General features: G+C 33.8%; 2 protein-coding genes across 3 annotated transcripts in view; one reads left to right on the top strand and one right to left on the bottom strand.

Annotated features, from left to right (window-relative positions):
* mtif3 (mitochondrial translational initiation factor 3) overlaps window positions 1-15,089 on the bottom strand; it is a 16,569-nt gene extending 1,480 nt beyond the window's left edge. Inside the window, exons 1-4 of the mRNA XM_044105719.1 lie at window positions 15,016-15,089; window positions 2,978-3,090; window positions 1,661-2,129; window positions 238-389 (exon numbers count right to left, since the gene is read on the bottom strand). Coding sequence (XP_043961654.1) covers window positions 238-389; window positions 1,661-2,126 — 618 coding nt within the window. The 5' untranslated portion in view covers window positions 2,127-2,129; window positions 2,978-3,090; window positions 15,016-15,089. The remainder of the gene's footprint in view (window positions 1-237; window positions 390-1,660; window positions 2,130-2,977; window positions 3,091-15,015) is intronic.
* On the top strand, window positions 5,704-20,970 carry LOC122824873 (adhesion G-protein coupled receptor G2-like). Of its 2 annotated transcripts, XM_044105715.1 has the most exons (24): window positions 5,704-5,755; window positions 5,927-6,030; window positions 6,188-6,325; window positions 7,150-7,227; window positions 8,166-8,246; window positions 8,435-8,497; window positions 8,737-8,799; window positions 9,088-9,183; window positions 9,858-9,941; window positions 10,240-10,305; window positions 10,466-10,513; window positions 10,613-10,738; window positions 10,870-10,953; window positions 12,377-12,527; window positions 12,776-12,938; window positions 13,203-13,337; window positions 13,907-14,017; window positions 14,128-14,167; window positions 14,657-14,757; window positions 14,969-15,090; window positions 16,822-17,090; window positions 17,927-18,020; window positions 18,104-18,387; window positions 20,119-20,970. In XM_044105715.1, exons 2-24 carry the CDS (start codon window positions 5,967-5,969, stop codon window positions 20,280-20,282), a joined length of 2,625 nt encoding a protein of 874 aa, XP_043961650.1. In that variant the 5' UTR covers window positions 5,704-5,755; window positions 5,927-5,966; the 3' UTR covers window positions 20,283-20,970. The 2 variants fall into 2 exon arrangements, with proteins under 2 accessions (XP_043961650.1, XP_043961651.1); XM_044105716.1 differs by lacking the exons at window positions 5,704-5,755; window positions 5,927-6,030; window positions 6,188-6,325; ... (1 more) ...; window positions 8,166-8,246; window positions 8,435-8,497 and having other exon boundaries at window positions 8,764-8,818.

Raw genomic sequence — 20,970 nt, 5'->3', positions numbered from 1 at the left:
AAAATGTTAATAAAATCCTTGCTTTGTTTGATATTAAATATATTTTTCTGATATAATCCATTTAAGAAGATAAAAACTAATATTTGTAATTTAAAGGATAAAAGGAAAATAAATTATCCTTCAGAAAAAAATTCAATAAGTAATAAAAAAACACCAATTTGCTAATAAAAAGGTGAATAAATTAAACCCAAACTTTTAAGATGATTTAAATATTAATTATTTGTGAGCAAAACTCACCAGGTTATCACTCTGCTGGTTGCGTTTTCCCCGCAGCGTCAGCCTGACGTGATGTTTCTTCTCCAGCCAGATCTCCACCTGTTTCAGCTTCGTGGACAGATCGTGGGACGCGATGCCGACTGAGATGTTGAGCTCCTTCACCTGGACGGGACCTGCAGAGAAAACCTGAGTCAGAAAACCTTCAGTACGCTCACTCATTTTCACTCTAGTCAAACCGTCACTGATCTTAACTTGTCACCATTTTTGGTGAATAACAGGAGCGTGAAACAGATGATGAGTTGCAACCCAGCTGTTGAAAATCTGGAGTAAAAGTAAATTTTATCAAATCATTTTTATGTTTTCTGCCTTTGCGGAAAATCTAAATGACAAAAACTTGGACCAGAAGTAACATTCATATGAATGTTTTATTTTCACAGGAGCAAAATGTTCCAAAAAAACTGCATCAATCTGTTTGTATAATAAATGTTAAATGTAGTTTTATTACTAGGAAGACTTTGTAACAGCTGCTCTTTCTACCTTGCCATCTTTGTATAAATCTTTGGTTCAAACACGTTTAGTTGAACCAACATATTTAGCTCTTAATTGTGGCTATTCAAAAACTTTCACTTTGTTTGCTTGAAGTTGTGTTTTGGTTTATTTGGATGCACGTTTGGACTCACAGGGAGGCTGAAAAATAAAATCTCTCCTCATTTTATAGAAAAACTCTAAACTTTCTGGGTCAAAACTGACTTGTATTTGGATTGAATAATTATTATCCACTTTGACTCAGAGCCAACAGCAGAAATATGAGCCCAGAGCATGATACTGCCTCTACCAGGGTGTTTCTTTTGGTCCTGTTCTTTTTGTACCAGATGCCCACAAATGTTTTTAAAAATTATTTTAGTCATACCTAAATGTTTTTGTTAGGAGAAAAATCTTGTAACCCTCTCTAGTCCTAACATTTAGAAAATAAAGGAGATTACTTTAACTTTTAAATAAAACTTATACCGGTAATTCCCAGATATCTGTGCAGCTGTTTCAGCTTCTTATATTCATTAATTTTATCCCCGGTTTCAAAAGTTGATGTTGCTCATTTACTGACTGACGTCTTTGAACAATTATACCATTTTCATTCTCTGAAATCTCGCTGCAGATCATGGCGATACCTGAAGATGGAAGTATCAGGATAAATCCAGCAAGAAAAGCTGAGTTTTATTCCAGGTTAATCAGATTTATGGCAGCTGCAAAATCAGTTCAAATGAAAATTAAATCATGCCTCAACAAAGAGTTAGCTTAGCAATCTGCACTTCTACACAAACAGGTAACTGCACCTTTTAATTATTCCATCCATCCATCCATCTAAATTATTTTATATTTTTATCTGTAACAGATTTTTTAGTTGTCAGATAAAACATATAATTTTAAAGTGATTTTGATTTCCTACCTGCTTTCGCCTTATTTTTCTCTCGAAGTCTCAGCTGCTCCTCGTGGATCTGTTTCCCGCTCATCAGCTGGTACAGCGGTGGCTCTTCGTTTTCCCTCACCAGCACCAGCTTCAGATTCTTCTCGTTCAGGATTCTGATCACATCGGCGCGATGCATCAACCCCAGTTTCTCCCCCTCCTCATCGATCACCTGGATCTCTTTGTGAGGGATTTTCCGCCCGACGCTGCTGATGGAGGCGTTGGCGCGAGGACCCTGCTTCTTCTTCTTCTTCGCTGCTGGAGTCGGTGTTTCTTCAGGAACCTCAGTGGAGAACGCAGATCGTCTCCAGGATGAAGAGGCGATGCCGTGTCTTTCACAGAGTCTGGCTGATCTCAGAGCTGGTGTCCAGTAGCCGGGCCTGCCGCCGCCGCCACACACGGCTCTCACTGTGTGGCCCAGAAGCCACCGCACACAACCTGCAGACATATTCTGCACAAAACAACCGCAGTTAAACGTAAATAATAAAAAACATAAAATCAAAACAAATTCATGCTAAAGGTATAAAAATGTGGAAGAATAACAACCCCAAACCACTTCTCACTGAAATCGTTTCCATTTGGAAACAATATTATAACATGGTTGATAAACTGTAAAAGTAATTATTGCGATAAATGATAATATTGTTGTTTATATTACATTTTCAAGTAATATTATGTTAATGGAATAATAATGCTAGTTCACCCTCTCAAATATCAGTAAACTTAAATTTTGTAAGGAACAATTAACACTGGAACTGGAAGACATTTTAAATATCCAAAATAAAACGGAAATAAAAAACCCACACAACTCCAACCATAAATAAATGGGTTAGTCAATCTCTGTAAACAAAATTAGCCTTCAAAAAATATGACTCATTAGACTCATTTTAATTTACCACGTTATTAACTGCTTATTGCGACAGGTTTAGTGGTGGAGACATTCTTCCAGTTATCAGTTCTGGTTATGATGGTTAACCGAGTTATTTAACTTTTGACCCTCCAATTGACTTCAAAATAAAAATCGTCACTGAATGTAATAAAATTAACATTCGCTGTCTGATTTCTATATGCTATTGTACACAAATAATGATTACAATGAAATTTATAGTCAACAAAATGACAAAAAATGGAGAGTTTGTTTTTAAATTGTCCTCAAACACTTAAAACTGACCTCCAGCAAAACGTCGTAAAAACAACAAACAGCGTTTCAAACAAATTCTGTTTAAAAAGCGAAAACTATTTCTAATTTGCACAAAGTACATTTCTTCCGTTTGTTAAACACATGTGCACATGTTTTACCTCAGTAGTGGATTGTTTTTCAGTCCTCTGTGAGCAGCTGCAGGGTGACTGTGTCTACTTCCGCCTTGCGCTACTTCACGGGACCATGCGTCAGAAAAGCGCTCTGCTGCCCCCTGGCGGCCAGGACACGGAAACGGAACCCAAAATTAGCAAAAGACGTTTTCTTGCTTCAACAGCTCAGGATTTAATAAGTGAGTCAAAAATAGACTGCTGAACAAATAATGTAAAAAATTTTATCAGATTTTTTTAGAGCAAAGACACATTTAAAAGCTGCCTTAAGAGATTAATTGGGTTTGATCTGGGTTTAAAAATACCATACACATAAATTTTGTTGCTAAAAAAAGTACAAAGCTTACTGTTTATTTATTTTTTACAGATACTTAAGACGTAAAAAAGATTTCATTCCAACTTTAACTGCAATGTATAATTACAGAAGTTAATACAAATTTATGAAAGCCAAACTAAAAATATATATAAAGAATGTAGTTTCCTTTTGGAAACTTGATGGCTGAATTGTTTTTTATTTATTAATTTCTTGGAGGATTTTTAAAGCAAAAATAAACATGTTATATTGGGTTAAACTCCTCCTTTGCACAAATAAAAGCTTACACTACCTCATAAAAATCAATAGTACAAATCAGGCCTGTAAAGGAGGCAAAAACAGAAAACAATGGAAATCTGACAGATCTACTTAAGAATATGTAAATATTATCTTTGCAAAAGCTTCTGGAGGATTTTGGAGCAGGAGTTAGCTTCTTTCTGAAGTATTACCAACACAAATATAACTGCAGCATCACCTTTAATATAAAATATCTTATCTAGAATTGTCACAATAAAATACATTTTAAAAATAGCTATTTAACTTTTATATTTTTCTAATGTATTTTAAAACCAAGATTGGATTAGGAAATAGTTTAGTTTCTTGTCTCTTATTACAGAAAGCTGGTGAAGATTGTTAGGCTTTAGTGTGGAAGTATCATTGTTTTAATTTGTTGTTTTGAGTGCATTCATCTAAATATCACCACCTTTTGACAGTAAATACAACTTCATTAAATAAGATGACATTAAGAGTTTTTTCTGTCCATAAGTATTGTAGTTTTTAGCTCCATTTCTGTCTCAAAATATAAAAATAAAAGTTGCAGTCTTGCTTGAAATATCAAATTAAATGGAGTTTCTCTTTTTTGCCACAGCTCTTTAAAGACAAAAGTTGTTTTGTGCCTCTATGTGAGATATCAATCATCTCATAAATCAAAATATATCAATGTTACTCAGAAGGAAAATTCATGGTAATATAGTTCAGATGTTCTTCTGTCAGACCTGTCAGGTCAAAGCAGCTCCGTCCGAAATAAAACACATGCAAACCAAATGGTGAATCCATCACTGTTACCTGGAAAACAAACAGATACAGGCAAACAAAAACAAAACAGCAAAGTGCAAATGTAAGGGTGGATTTAAATGACCTTATGCAGATGAACAGCTGGAGAATGAAGTGGAAATATATTTTAGAAAACATTTTCATCTCTCAGGCTGAACTATAAATATCTCAAGTTTGACAGAAGGGAGATGGAGAACATTATGTTCCAGTTTAACTGCTGGAAAGATGGAAAAACATCCTCTGTAACTTATATTTATCACAATAAATAGTAAGCAATATTTTCATATTTTCCTTTTTACAAGCTGCTATTTGATATTTTTACAGCAACTTTAGACTTAAATGTTTATGTTAAAATCTGAAGAATAAAAACAAATAAAATACAGAAATAAGGAGCAGGACAGGAAGTATTGCACAGATATTAGTGAACTCAGAGTTTTTGGAAACCGACAGCAGAGGTGGGGAGTTAATGAACTAATTTGACAAAATTGAGTTTATGTGAAATAATAAAGAGGTAATATGAATAACTGAGAGCATCTGAACCCGAAAGAGATTTGGTTCTTACAAAAAGTAACACAAATATCTAAATAATTCAATAAAAAAAATCAACTTTCCTGGACCAGAACAAAAATTAGCCAAATATTTATTTATTTTCCAGTGGATTTTAGATGTTATCCAAATGTTTGTATCTTAAAGGAAACAGAATTGAAGCAAACTGCGTTTCCTCCGTCACAATTATTGTTTATTTATTCAGTTTTTCCTTTCAGTGAACTTTGGTTTCTTGAATTTCATTCTTTCTTAACATGAACATTACTTATAGGCGGATAGAGAATCCAGAAATTAAACTCAAGTAAAAGTACAACTACTTCAAAATATGTTTACTTAAAATACTTTGTGAGTATCTGATATGCAATAACGTCTTAATGAGGAATACTGTTGATCCCGTCTTTAGTAAAATAGTGTCTTAAATCTATCAGAATGAAAATGAAGCTTTTGTAGTTTTCTTACAAGTTCACTTTGAAAAAAATAAATAAATAAAATAAAGTTATAAAAGTTTGTCTGTAAGATTAAGAAGTAACCTGTTGTGTTTACTTCCTAATATCTGTTTTGACATTTCTTATGCATATCACACAATCATTATAAATAATAATAATAATAATAATAATAATAATAATAATAATAATAATAATAATAATAATAATAATAATAATAATAATAATAATAATAATAATAATAATAATAATAAAGTTCTGTTTGGAGGAAAGATTTTTGTCTCAAGAATCAATGAGCTATTCAAACAAAAATGTTTTTCCTGTTGCTGCTTTGCATGTATATGAGAGCAGCACAGTCACCGCTGATGAAACGTGGACCATGTCAGGATTTGCAAGCCAAAATATTTGACGCTGGTAACTATGCAAACTTTGTTAGCAGTTTCATTTGGCGAAAAGGATCGACTGATTCTGGTCGCTTGACTCTGATCAGCAACGAGAGAAAACCAAAACCTTTGACGGTGACGACTGATTACATTTTTAATCACAGTTATACGGGTCTGTCTGTGCTGTTTAAATCACCTGCAGCTGAGAACGGATCTTTAATCCAGACTGAAACTCAAACAACATGCCTCGGCAGAGTTGGATAATTCAGGTTTTCCTCGTCGGCTTTTTGTGCATTTTTCCTGTTTGTAAGTAAACAATTTTTTAAAAAGTTACAAATTTGCTGCATCTAAAACTGTATTTAATGGTTTAAAATGTATATTTTTATGTAATATATGAATTGTAGTTGTTGCAGGTAATTAATTTGCCATCATTTTAATATCTTGTCTCAACAAAATCTTTCAGCAGTGACTGTGTTTCCTGGCTCTCAGCAATTTGATAAAATCAAAAACTGCTTAGACAACGGAAACATTAATTATGTTGTTGCTGACAACTTCTACGGCATCATCAATGCGGCGAAACACTTCGCAGCTAAACTCTCAGGTGAGGTCAAAGTTCGTCCTGTTTGATGTCATATGAGTGCATTCATATCATTAGCAGCAAAAACACCAAATATAAGCTTTTTGATCCATTGTTGTCAATCTGTCTCGGTTAAAGATCCGACACTTTACCGGCCAAAACGGTTTCCTCTTCCTTCGTTAGAGGAGCAGCACTTTTAAGAGCTTTGTTTGGCGTTAACCTTTTGTTCACTAACAATCGCATTAGGATTTCAGAATAACGTAAAGTAAAAGAAATCGGATTTTGAACATTCAGCAGCTGCACTGCAGAAACCAAACGGTTTTAAAGATAAAGTTGTTGATGGTTCATTACCTCATGATGCTGCTTTTTGACAGAAAAAAGAAAGACAACTACAATTAAGCAAAATGACAGAGTGGGGGGTTTTATACGTCATCATCCTCCTCTTCACCTTCCTCCACAGATTCTCTATCTGATTCAAACTAGAAAAAAAAACTCCAACGTCGTTTATCGCAAAATTCTGACTTTTTTCACAGAATCGTCAGATCGTAAACTCAGAATTTTGACTAACCTTAGAATTCTGGCATTTTTGCAAAATTCTGACTGTAATCTCAGAATTTTGATTAGAACCATAAAATTTTGACTGTTTTCACAGAAAATTCTTTTCCCCAAAAAATTCCCAAATCCTCTCCTGTATACTCAAATTGGGTCTCTATAATATAAATATTACTGCCAGCCAGGAGAGACTTGCTTTTACTGCATTAATCACAGAAACTGGAACCAAAAAGTTAGAATAAATGTGCTATTTAATAAAACTAAACTTTGTTTTATTTCCTGTCAAATTATCACAGGCAAGAATGGACCAATTCCGGACGAATTACCGGAAGTTGTTAAACAGATCTTGAAGGAACTCAACGACACATTAACCAGTAAGACGAGTCATGCACTGTAAAACTGTATTTAACTGTTCTGGTAAGATTTAAAACGCACGTCACTGGCATTTCAAACCAACACAGATACTCTCACTTTTTTCTGTGGAGTAAACTGCAACTTGTTTACTTGTAACAAATTAACTATTTTTTAAGTCAGATCACCTGTTTTCCTTTTTCAGTGTTGTTTAGAGGAGAGGTGTGTGTGTGTGTGTGTGTGTGTGTGTGTGTGTGTGTGTGTGTGGGGTGTATGTGTGTGTGAATATATGAAGAATACAGACGCTCCATGTGTTTCCACCATGTCTGGTTTGCTTTTAAAAATGTTTAAATTGACTAATGGTTAATTAATGAGATGAAGAGAATAACACACAGTTATGTAATGTTTGGGTTAAAGTGTGTGACATGAGTTTTTCAGTCAATGTGTGAATGTTCAGCCGATCCAGATAACTTTTTTAATACAACCTAAATCTCCAAATCCTTTTAGAAACATTCATGTAGGCCGGACTGGTATCTCATTTAGCTAATAGTAAGAAAATATGCTGAAACTGGACAAAATATATAAATCCAAGATACATCAAACAATTAATTAATAATTAACTTTCCTTTTAGTTTCCCAATGAATGGCCCCAAATCAAATGTTGATGGTTGAGTGTCTCTCTGTGTGTAGAGCCCTGAAAATGTTAATAACGTGAGAATGTTCATAGATTTTTGTCATGATAATACCCCTTTAAGAACACAATGGGAGTTGTAAGTTCATGACCAAAATATATATATATACGGAAGAGAGAGAAAACTACACAGCTGTATGCTCGAACCGTGGATTTTGTTTTAATAAAGTTGCACAAAAGCGAAGACCTTTGAGTTTTTTTAAAAAAAAAGTTCTGTTTAAGGGTGCAACATGTGTAACATATTTTTTTTCTTTTCTTAAATTAAAACAGGCATTAATGTACTGCCACCAGGTCTGCAACAATTATCAGACAATGTTGTAAACATATTGGAAAACAATGAGAAACTCTTTGGTAAGAACATTACTACAATGTAATAGAGTTGTATTATAATGTATTAAAACATTTCATTGCTGTGTTGAGCCATAAAAAGTCTAATGTTTCTCACTACCTGCTAAGCAGAAATACTGTTCTTTAAGTTTCAGTAGTGTACATTGTATTGTAATTTGTAGCTTGAAACTCTTTTGTGCTCTCTTTATAAGCTAATAATGGAAATAAGTTTGGAGTTTCTCCGGAAAAGATGAAAGATCTCGGAAAAGGCGTTGGTAAGAACATTTAAGTAAATTATTATAATATCATTGGTGTATGGAAGTTTAAAAAAATAATTTGTAGCACAGATATGCAATATCAGTAGCTTTCTGTAATGCAAACCTTCTTGATTCTACAAGCACAGGTAGGCTAACAGAGGGTTACCATGGGAACCGATGCATTTCTAACATAGTACAATGAAAAATCTCAACACATTCCGACCTTCTTGTAATAATTCAAAGTTGTCTTGTTGAAGGTTTCTCAAAGAAAGTCATTCAGAGTACCAGAGCAACTACAGCCACAGAACCCTCTAACTCAGGTTCGATTCCCAACCCAAGGTGTTGTGTTCTGTTCTTCTTCCTGTCAATCTTCCAATGAATTAGTATTAGTGCCAATAATACCTTAAAAGAAAGGTTTCTTCACCCTGTCTTAGAGCTGTGGCTTCTTTCCTTTTCTGGTCAGAGAATGATCTTTTTCAAAGGAATGTTGTTTCATTTTTCACAATTCACTTAACCGTGTCTAATGAATTATTTAATCAGTAAAAGTTTTAGCTCTTACAAAAATGTGTGTTGACTTAATGTTAATATTTTTTTCTGATTAATTAAAGAAACTGAAACTCAAGTGCATTCAGTTTTGAGCTTACTACATGCGAGTGTTCCAGTTCTTATGGATCTACTTACAAACAGGACCCAATGGGAGTCTGGTAAGAAAACTAATGCAATGCTGAATATTTATCTGCAAAGTTGTCTTTATTACTGTATTACGTTTTAAGCTATAATTTGTTATAACTTAAAGCTACAGTGTCTTGTCAGTTGTTTTTTTTGTTACATGTTTTTAATGTCTAATTAACTTTTATTACTGAGGTTATCATTTGTTTTGGGAATCCAAATGGCTAATAAATTATTGGGCTCCAGTAAAAATCTGAAATCTCTAGCTCTTTAGATCCTCTGAAAGTCTTTCATCATTTTTTGGACTGTTACAAAACCTGGCTTTTTTAGATGATTGCTTCTTAGCTTGTGAAACCATTCGAACTACAACTGTTTACACAAAACACATAACAAATAATCAGTGTCAAATTAAATCTTAGAAAACTTTGCAACTATTCACAAAAGATACAATTTATTTCCATCAATGCTTGAGTATCAATGTAATCCACCAAAAATAGATAACAGTTTGACAGACTGATTATGGCATCTAGCAGCAAATGAGTTATTTCTCAAAAATAATTAATTTCTACATTATTTTGGGAATTGTTGTGAATACTACAATGTTAGATGATGATTGAGAAAACCAAACACAGCTAAACAGAGATGCTGAGGTGCAGATGCTGTTTTTTTTTTAAACCTAAATTGTCTGTTTTTGTTTTTAACCAAACAGCCAATGATGGAGTTGTGCAAAGTGTACTTGAGAATGTTACAGATATTTTCAAGCTATATCTGAACAAAAGCACTGGGAACTCTGGTAAGATCATAAATGCATTTATTAAAATATAATTTATTTTATGCATAATTTGAACTTTGTCAACATATTAAATATTTTTAAGCACTCTGCATTTAATTTGGTCTTTTATAATGTTGTCTTTTTTAATACTTAAAGTTTATATTTAAATTGTTGCTGCTTTTGTTACATTTTTGTAACAATGTAGTGAACTGGGGATGATGGATTTAATGACCAATTATTAAATCTTTGCTTTGCCTTTTTTCTGTTTTCCAATAAATGGTCATGAGGTTGATCTGTTTATCTTGAAATGTGTCACCAGGTTTGAAAAGTCGCCTTAAGACTGACATTTTGAATTGGGTCATAAACACAACTGTTTCTGAAACTGGTAAGTACAGCATGGTAAAGTTTTATAAAAATATCACAATGAATGGAAATGTATCCATTTCACTTCCTTAAATTATTTGGTAAAAGTTTTAAACAGATTCATAATTTTTTATGTTTACTAACTTGTATTGAATAAAGAAAAAGGTTTTTACTTTTAACAGGAGGGGAGAACTGTGTGATATTCCTACAGAAAAATCATACAAAACACAGTAAGCTGAGTTTAAAATCTCATGCATGCAAATCATAACTCATAATAAAGCTGACATCATAAGTGTAAAAAACTGAAATGAGTTCATTTTAACTTGCAGAAAAATTGTGGAAAACGTGGCCACAAGTGAACATGTCAGACTCTGCACTGTACATTACAAAAGATCTTATCAAAGTCTCTGTGGTCATTCATGTTATGAACGGAACGGGATGCTTAAATTCAACTGGTAAATAATTTAATTTTTCTTACCCAATACATGTCGGTGCTGATCAGAGGTTATCTAAGGTAAAAGCATTGCTGTCAAATTTTATGTCTAATTTAATCTTTTTGGTTTTCATGAATGCCTGAACGGATCAGACTCGTGCACGTATAGAAATATGACTACAAACACTGTGTGCAAAGCAGGGAATGCGTATAATGAGAACTCCTGCAAAAACTGCCGTAAGTATGATAAAAAAACAATTCAATTACTGTGTATCTATTATTTCACCACATCTGATCTCTATTGATTATTGGCTCCAGTTTGTGATGACTGAAATAGTTATTAGTGGTTAGTTAGGGATTATTTGTTTGTTAGCAACTTGACCTCTGCGTGGCCTTTGATCGCTCACTGGTTACCATGGTTACCCTCATTTATCTTGCTGTTTTAACATTAGCTAGCATGTTGTCAACGTACCACAACTTTTTTATTAAGGCTTGAAAAAATAAGTTATACGGCTAAATTGACATTACACTCTATAAAGTGTTTTATTGACTTATTTACGTTAATCTCACTTCATTCATTTGGTTTAATGATGGCAACTTACTGTTTTGTGTTCAGTTATGAAAGTAAAAGTTACAAATCTAACTAACTTAAATTAACTGAAAGGGATTAATTCAGTTGAAACTGTTGGCCAGTTTCATATCCAATGTCTGACCAACTCAATTCACTGATTTTATCCAACTCAAAGTTTTTATAACTTAATTCATTAAACGTGTTTAACATTACAAATTGAAATCACTCTTACACAAATAATTTATTTTTTCTAATAAATAATTAAAAATCTCTTTGACTAAATTCTACAGAAAGTTAAAGAAACTTTTAAGTTGTTCCAAACTAAGGAACTAAAATATCCTAAATTATCCACTGTACTTAAAATAATGTTTTAACATGTATTTTACTTTTTCAAACTTTTCAAACTAATAAAATAATATAGTAGAACCAACTAAATCGAATTGCTTCAATTGGTAACAAATAATTCAAATAAATTGAATCACTTAATGTATTAAGTTGGTTTAACTCAGTAAATAAGAGGGAAGACGTGCAGTTAAGGTCATCAGGCCGGGAATTGAACCTGCGGCAGCCATGTTGAAGACTAAGGTCTCCTTATGAGCGTTGTGCCTCAGCCCTGCACCGGTACCAACCAGGTTGGTACTGGATCTGGTGAAACTTGTGTCATGACATCGGACATCGGATACGAACACGGCATTGAACTTACGTCTGACGCCATGACACAAGTTTCACCAGGAACAGGAACATAAGGAGACCTTGCACTTCAACCTGGCCGCCGCAGGTTCAATTCCCAGCCTGATGACCTTTGCTGCATGTCTTCCCTCTCTACCATTTCCTGTCTAACTGATCTTTGGTTACTTGTTACCAATTCGACTATGTTGGTCCAACTGATTTCTTTTTACAGTGTAAAAGAGCCACCATAATGATTTGTCAGGAAATTGCTCACATATTGTTGTTACATGGAAAAACTGACAGGTTAAATGCATGGAATCTGTAGCCTACTGTTATTTTTGTGATAATTGTTTGTTTACATTTGTGATTATAATTATGAATGAACTGATAACTTATTCACTCTGCTTTATTGACTTTCAGAATACTCAGACAAGTACATAATACAGCTAAATCAAGATATCCCGAAGTGTGTCAACTGCGACAATCCAGTGAAAGAGCCTGATGAGATTATTAAAATTAATAATACTGCTTTTGAAAGTGGTGCCGGAGAAGTTGATGCATCCAAAGCTGCGTAAGACATGCTTGATATTAAATAAATCCTTTTGAAAATGTTTGACTTTCTTGCAGTTACATCAAAATTTAACTGGCAATACATGTTGATCTACTAAAAACATGTATTATTTTAGTTCAGCTAAATAAATAAAAAATACGACTCTATGCTTTTACAGTAGAGCAAAATACATTTAGCTTGATGAGATTTGTGAATCTTTAGGTGAATAATATCACATGATTACGGTCATATTATTGTTTATATTTCAGAAAGTTTATGGATAGCTTGGAAAGCTTAATCTCCAAAATGAATGGGACTTCAGCTGAGCTGTCAGTGGCGAAAGGAATCGAGGGAGTGATAGTGAGAAAAACCGATCCTGCAGAAATGAATGAGGTTTCCTTCGCTTACAAGACTCCAACTGAAAAACTGAAAGTGAGCACTTTTATTTCCCTGTCACATGTTCTGACTTAACTTACATTCACTCTGCAGACAATGGTCAGATTGAGCAGGATTATATGTTGATTACGTGTTAAACTAATGACCTTCTCATATTTGATTATTAAAAAATCTGATTTCTTTTGTCATTAAAGTAATCTTAGTAATACTTTGTACTTCCAGCTGCCTATTTTATCTCAATCCCCTGAATCTCTATTGTTTTACGGAGTCTCTAAAACTGGTCCTTTATTCTACCTACAGATTGTAGAAGACTCTAAAAGTCTTGAAACATTTTCGAGATCCGTCTCCGTGTCTAAAGAAGCGTTTGTAAAGGCCTCCGGTCCAAACGCCTCTCTACCGTTCGCAGCTGTTCTCCGGATTTTGAACTTGACTCAGGTATGGAGAAGGAACCGACAATGTTTTGTCATTTTGCATTTCATTTAAAGCTGCAGAATTTAACTTTTACAAAAAATACATATATTTTACATATGTGTTGAAACTGTCCCTATCTAGTGACAATCAAGCTCCTCTGCCTTCTCCCAGTGCTAACTAGCAACAACCAATCAGAGCCAGGAGGCGGGCCTTAGCGCTGCCAATCATGGCCACATTGTCTACGCTGCAGCTAGCAGAGACGACCACCATGCTAATTTTAGTTAGCATGGCCAACAATAATGGCAAATAAAGAGTTTTTCTGTAACATTGAATTGTTTCTCCACCATTAGAAAATTTAGCAGTGAGTACATGAGATTGATTGACAGCACTAGGACCCTCCTCCTGGTTCTGATTGGTTGTTTTTGGTGCATTTCTTGAGACAGCTAAATAACTGAAGGAGGAAGTGGAGGAGATGGATGTCTGGTGACAGTTTCAACAAATATGTAAAAAACATATTTTTAATATAAAAGTTACATAATGCAGCTTTAAATATGTGTTAACATTTGTTGTTAATGCCACTATTTTATCTCCAGGATGAGATGAACAGTACTGTTCTTTATGATGAGGTTGTCGCAGTTGAGATGGGAGCTGCGATCAAGAATCTCACCGACACAATAAACATCAATTTCAAGAATGTAGAATTTGTGAGTTTTTATTACAATATTTTTCTTTAATTAATTATCTCTTGCATTTTTTTATATTCCCTCCGATTGTCCCAACAGACGTGTTTAGTGTTGCTCTCTTTTACTTTCAGGGAAAGTTTTATCCAAACTGCAGCTCATGGAACGGTGAAGGTAATTTCCTACTACAAGTTTACATATGAAATGTAAATTATCCTGACAGATTCAGGATAATCTGTAAGTAGCAGCGGCTAACAACATAGCAATAATTCATTATTTTTTGAATAAAAGTTTGCAAAAGTATTGAAAACCTGAAATTTCATCATTTTACTGCATAAAACCAATTTGCTGCTGATCTTTCTTCCCCTCCATAAAGAAACATTTTATTAGCATTTGTAATTTCTGAAACAAAACTCTCTTTAACACATGACAAATAAAGAAAACGGAATATCTTAAGTGCTTTCCAGTCAGTTGCACAGAAACAAACTCAAAACCTTGATTTAAATCATTAATAGTGTGCACATTTATAGGCATCCCATTACAAATTGTATAAAAGTACTACGTTTGATAAGATAATGTAAAAATGACTTTAACAAATTTAAAATTCTGTATTTGTAATATCTATTTTTATTCTACTAACCGTAGTAGCTCCATGTCTTACAGGAGGAAAACCCAACTGGACTTCTGAAGGATGTGAAACTATAATCGATGGAAAAAACATCAGATGTGAATGTTCGCATTTGACGTTTTTTGCTGTCTTACTGGTACATTTTTATATTTTATATTTTATTCATCAATCAATCGTAAATATCTTGACCGAAACGCTCCGTTGTTTCTGTATGATCGTTACCATCTCACCAAACAGTAATTCCTTTTTGTTGTCATAACACAAATCATCCCTGTAACATTTCTAAATCATGCTCTAAAATGGCAATGCTGTTTTATTTTTGTTTGTTTGATTTTTGCTTCTTACAGACTCCCATAAACGAAACCATCTCCAGCTCTGACCTGAACATCCTCACCATCATCACGCAGGCTGGGTGCGGCTTGTCCATTTTCTTCCTCGGCATAATCCTCTTCATGTACTGCCTGATAAGGTAGGAATCAGAAACAGTTTTGTTTGTAGATATTTACAATGAAAATGCAAGATATGCATTTATAAAAACAACTAAAAAGAAGAGAAAGCTTGCTAGCTAGCTTTTTCTAGCTAGCAGAATTGAAGTTAGGTAGGCTAGCTAGGTAGCTAGCACCCTAATGTCAAAGAATTAGGGTGATTTGCTTTCTAGATATACCATTTTCATTTGGGTAATATTTATCTAATTACAAATGAAATCATTCAAAACTCCATTTTGTATTTTCTCATATTGTCTTTAACCCGAAACTTCAATATTTACCCATAATGATCTCGGTACGCTTCCCCATCAGAGTATTCTGGCAAATTCCTTGAATTTGGCTGAATGGTGATGCTGTTTCGTTGTGGTTGATTTACGGAAAGTTTATGTAAATAAGTCGGACATCCAGGTCAGCAAAACACTGTAGTGAGTTCTAGTCGGACTTTTTTACAGCAGCCGCATGGAAATGTTGAATAGTGGCTTTGTTGTTGGAGTCCAATGGAAAACTCCCATATGCACCACAGACAGCAGCAGCACATCATGCAAATATACCAACTTTCTTCTTTATAACTCTGTCCCGTTTTCAGGAATGTTTACAGTTACTGGTAACTGCTTCTGTATGCACTTATATTTTATAAAGAAAAAAATCCCAAACATTTTTTGCATTTAAAGTAAACTTTGTTTGAAATAATTCAGGTCAAAAATGGTCATCACATATTGAAAGCAATTAAAACAATCAATTTAAGATAATTAATAATGCCATATGTTATTCTTAAGGTTTTAAGAATGTTTTTTTTTTTTTAGAAGTAACGTTATAAATTCTTGTCCCATTTACGAACATAATTACACCAAAATTTTCATTTCATTAGTCTTATTGGCTTTCTGGTGATAAATGTCCATCGTAACTGAATGTAATATTAAAATACTAGATTTTCTTTACTGCAATTTTTTTTGTTGTCTCTTTTATGCCTGACTAAGAATATAAACAAACAAATGTTTGTTACATTATTTAAAAATGTATTTCAAGTACTTAGCATTTAATTTTTTTATGAAACAATAACAATTTTATGAAACAGTCTCAGTTATAACCTCATTGAAGCTTTTTTATTTTTTTGGTGTGTACACATGGAAAAATGTTGAAGCTTCTCGATTGGTAATGTTAAAAAAAAAATTCTAATATATTTTTTAACATCCAGTGCTTTAGAAAGCACTGGATGTTAATACTGAAGCAATCCAGTATTTAACCAAAGCCAAGACAGTAGAAAGTTTGGTTTAGTTTAGTCTGTTAATATTATCCAAAGCTAAAACAAAAACTCTGGCTAGTTTCATACCTTCCAAATTCAGACTTTGTTCAGCTGGTCCAAAGCCGAAGTGACGGCATCTAAAACCAAATTTACTTAAGTCAGACTGATGTTGTCCAGATCAAACTATCACAAAGTCATTCACAACTTAAACAAATGAAGTGCAAATTAAACAAAAATCAACTTTCATTTTGTCTTTTATAGACCAGAATTGAAGTGGTTCAGATTTTATCTAAAAACATCTGTAACAGGATTTGTGAAGTGAAGACTTGTTGAGTCCCTTTCAAATCATTTGGACATCAAGGGACAACCTTTTCAACACGATATTAATTAATTTGGAGGGAATTTACATTTGTTTATCAGGAGTTTAACCACTCTCTTGTTCTTTTGTTTGTTAATTATTCTGTCCTCACAGGAAGACGAAGGCCAGCCCTTCCACACAGATCCTCATCCACCTGGTTTGCTCCTTGTTCCTGCTAAATTTGACCTTCGTCGTCAATCACTTTGTGGCAAAGCTGAACAGTGATGTGGGTTGTGAGATAATGGCAGCGGTGATGCATTACTCCATGTTGGCCACTTTCAGCTGGTTTGCTGCACAAGGCTTCCACCTCTGTCTGCAGCTGTACACAGGAGGGAATATCGCAATAAAGCGCTACCTAGTCAAAGTTTCTGTCATCACCTGGAGTGAGTTCATCCTACGATAACAAAGCCTGAACTTTCTGGAGCTGACTCAGGACTTACCTGGCTCTCTTCTACAAATTACAGGAACTATTTTTCATTTTACGTTCCTAGAACATTTATGGATTCGGAATATTTTCATTAAACTTTGATTAAATCTACCAGGTGCTTTCCTTCATCTGCCATTAAACTTACCAGTTACCTTCATGACAATTGGAGCAAACGCCAAACTTTTTATCATATGGCCCAAAATCTTTATGTTGAAAGAGGTCAAGGTTCACCAAAACAGAGTTATTACTATTTTTAAATTACTTTGTCTACTCTTACTTATTCTCTTTGAAAACCTTTGTTGTATTGAGTTTTTATTAGTTTAGTAAGTCAATAAGTTGCAGCTTTTTTGGCTGATTTTAACTTGATGGACTTCTGTGATTCTACTTACTATGAAATCAAAAAGAAAGCTAAAAACGTTATTAAAAGATAAATATTAAATATTTTCCATCTGAATCAATTTGGCAGGCTAAATTTTTCAATTGTGTTTAGGGAATCACAACAAATAAGTCCAAATTGGAGTTCTTTGCTATATCCTAAAAAGTACCTGGCAAGTTTAAGGTCAATATTTGTAAAGTTTTATAAAAATCCCATTAAAATTCTTGGTAAGTTTCAGAAAGGTTGGTGGAAAGTACTTGGTAAATTTATTGAAAGATCCATCAAAGTTTCTGGAAAACAGTAGGATCATTATATAGCACTTTGTCACAATTTGAGATTATTTATAAAACAGATAAATACAAAATTTTATTAGATGAATTTGGCTGCTTAATTTTTATATGCGACTTCTTTTCCAGTTCTACCGAGCATAGCGGTGATTATTATCGGCAGCCTGAAAAAATACGGGAAACAGGTCATCCACACTGATAATCCTGAGAACGACGTGGCAATGTGAGACTAAAAACATCTTTGAATGACATGCAGTCTTATTTACATTTCCGTTGTGTCAAACTGATTAATCTTACCTTTCACAGGTGCTGGATCAACGACAACAACATCCATTACATCGTCAACGTTGGCTTCTATGCGGTGGTCTTCCTCTTCACCTTCACCACAGTCATCATCACGTTGTCCTGGCTCTTTTGTCTCAAGAGAAGCAAAGCAGCGAACCAACAGGAAACAGGAACCGGCAGGAAAATAGTGATCATTCTGGGTCTGTGCTGCCAGCTGGGCGTCACGTGGGGCTTCGCCTTCTTCGCCTACGGCTCCTTCCGGATGATAGGCACCTACATTTTCACAATCCTCAACTCATTTCAAGGTATTCACTAATTTCTATTTAGAAAATAAAATGTAACATTTTTAACACATAAAAACGGTAGATTCTGCCGTTTTTGTATGGTAGAAAAGGTGTAAAATGTGTGTAGGTGTAAGTATGTCTTCAATGTTGAATTTCAACTTTAAAATGGGAATTTTAACCATTGCACTGTTTTATGTTCACAGGTAAAACAAACTCACTTCACACTTCAAAAAGTTAGGACTTAAAGAAACTTTAAGATTTAAAATAGAAATATTAATAATGTACTCAGAATGATTGAGTGTGTGCTAAATATTGCATAACAATTTGAAAATTAACTGCATGAGATCTCAGGAAAACTATTGCAAATGTTCCCGAGCTCCAAGTTGTTTCATACCTTCAAAATGTGCTGGAGAAAGATATTTTCATTTGTAACCAGCTGGCGTTTCATACCAGTCGATATCAATAATTATTCATTAGTTTTTTTGTTTTAAATGTTTGACATATTACATAACTGGTGGTGTGACGTTTCCTGTTTTATTCAGTTCCCACTCAACGTTTTTATGTAAGCAGCTATGAGGCAAAGTGGCAAGAACTTAAACTGCTGCTGTGGCAGTTACTCAACAGGTTGTTGCTAGGTAACCACAAGTTACTTAACAAGTTGTTGCTAGGTAACCATAGAATGAGTGAGCAAGTTGCAACCAGCCTTGGCCTTTCCTTTGCCTAAGTCCCCCAGAGTGCTGCGTGACATCGGATCGGAGTTCAGGGAAATTATTAAATATTATATCAGATGTACTATCTATTGATATTGATCACGTATCTATCACCCAATACTGTTACTGATTTATTGTCCAGCAATAATATAATGCTGAAAAATGATTGAAATTAACTGCATAACACAAATAAATGTGGAGAATCTTTAAATAATCCCATGTTAGTGAATTTGGAGCTGCTTCATATCTTTAAAAATGTGATGGAGAAAGAAATATTTTCTAAACTATAGGAAAAAGCTAAAAGCATTTAATATATTCCACTGTAGTTTTTAATCGTATTTGTGGACTTGATAACGTTTTAATAAATTATCAAGACATAAAGGGGAAGCTGTATTTGCTAATACTGCAGTCATATTTACAGAAGATGTAATGAATGTTGAATTGGAAACTCATGTTTGCTCTGAATGTTTCCATTTAGAATGTGAAGCATAAAATGGATTTGACAACCAAAGATTCAAAACTACTGATTTTTAGAGGTAGCATGGATGAAATAAAAAATGGTGAAATATCAACAATATTTGTACTTGTTTCACTACAGTTTGTTTGGGTCTGTATTACTTTTCACCTGCTGAATAAATCCATATAAAATGTATAAAAGGCTATGAATTTAGTAAAGCTGCTAAAGTTAGGGATTTATGCAAGGAAGCATAAATGGGAATGATCTGGAAATATCTTTTTTTCTATTAAAATTAAAAAGGTTTCCTTGTGTTGCCTACAGAAGATCAGAATCGGCAAGTTGGAGTTGAAAGAAAAACAGAAATTGGAAAATAATGTTGCTGAGCTTTATACAATTTAATCCTTCTTTATATTTTTCTGATTTCTCCCTTTATCAAGTGGACAAATTTTGTAACAATTAAATGCAATATTTTTAGTCCTACCGAGCTAGCCTACTTGTCTTAAAAAGGTGGTTATACATAAAAGGTATCATTATCATCTTAATATTTTTATTTAGTGGGAATCCTCCTGTCTTTGTGTCTGCCAGGGTTCTTCCTGTTCATCTACTACTACAAGACAACCCGAGTCGGACCAGGCGGCGCCAATGCGAAGGGAAACTCGGAAAGCACTAAGTCCATCAGTACTCTTAAAACCGGACTGGAGTGTGTTGTGAACCCATATGTGAGTTTTGACAAACAAAAAGACACGTGATCTGTGGTGGGACAGAGGAATCTAAACTGGAACCAGTAGAAAACGTGTACAGTGTATCCATGTAAAATACTGTAATTCTGTCTCCTGATACTGATTTTATACACTAGGGTTAAAAACATTTTGATGAGATAGACATTTCTAAAGATTTCAGGTTAATCTTAATCGTCCTCTTCGTGAGACTAAACAGAGTCTCTTCAGTCAGAGGCTTTCTCAGATTCACTGTAATACAGACTGCTACAAGAGATCTTTCCTGCCAGCAGACATCACCACCTACAATAACTCTGAAAAATCTGATTTAATGATCTACAACAATATTTAATTTCCCTTTGGGATCAAGAGAGTATTTTTGAATTTGAATTTATCTGAATACCCGCTGTGTATTAAAGTCCAGCAACATGTAGTAAGTTTTTGTTTAATTTATGCTTTTATGGTAAAAATGCCTCGGCTCCTTTTAAAACTTTTACTTTTCTGATGCCCTCCATTGTTGTTTGTATTTTCTGAAAAGGCCTTTATTGGGAAAGTTGCAGCTAAGATTCATGGTATTTAAAAAAATTTTTTTTACGTTTTTTCCTAAATAATGTAGTGTAGATTATTAAGTGATGTATTAGTATAAATGTATGTTTCAATATTTCTGTATCTCTTTATGTATATTCAAGTGAAGTGGAAATTATAATAAAAGAAAAACTTC

This window comes from Gambusia affinis, linkage group LG22 (genome assembly GCF_019740435.1).
Source record: "Gambusia affinis linkage group LG22, SWU_Gaff_1.0, whole genome shotgun sequence".
NCBI classification, from domain to species: domain Eukaryota; kingdom Metazoa; phylum Chordata; class Actinopteri; order Cyprinodontiformes; family Poeciliidae; genus Gambusia; species Gambusia affinis.
This window is presented reverse-complemented; position numbering and strand designations above follow the sequence as displayed.

What these genes read in the sequence shown, in the direction of transcription:
- LOC122824873 (XM_044105715.1), top strand. Translation starts at nt 5,967, where the DNA reads ATGCCTCGGCAGAGTTGGATAATTCAGGTTTTCCTCGTCGGCTTTTTG. An exon ending in GTTGATGCATCCAAAGCTGC is followed by an intron (nt 12,528 to 12,775) that starts GTAAGACATGCT and finishes TTTATATTTCAG; the next exon opens with AAAGTTTATGGATAGCTTGG. An exon ending in GGATTTTGAACTTGACTCAG is followed by an intron (nt 13,338 to 13,906) that starts GTATGGAGAAGG and finishes TTTTATCTCCAG; the next exon opens with GATGAGATGAACAGTACTGT.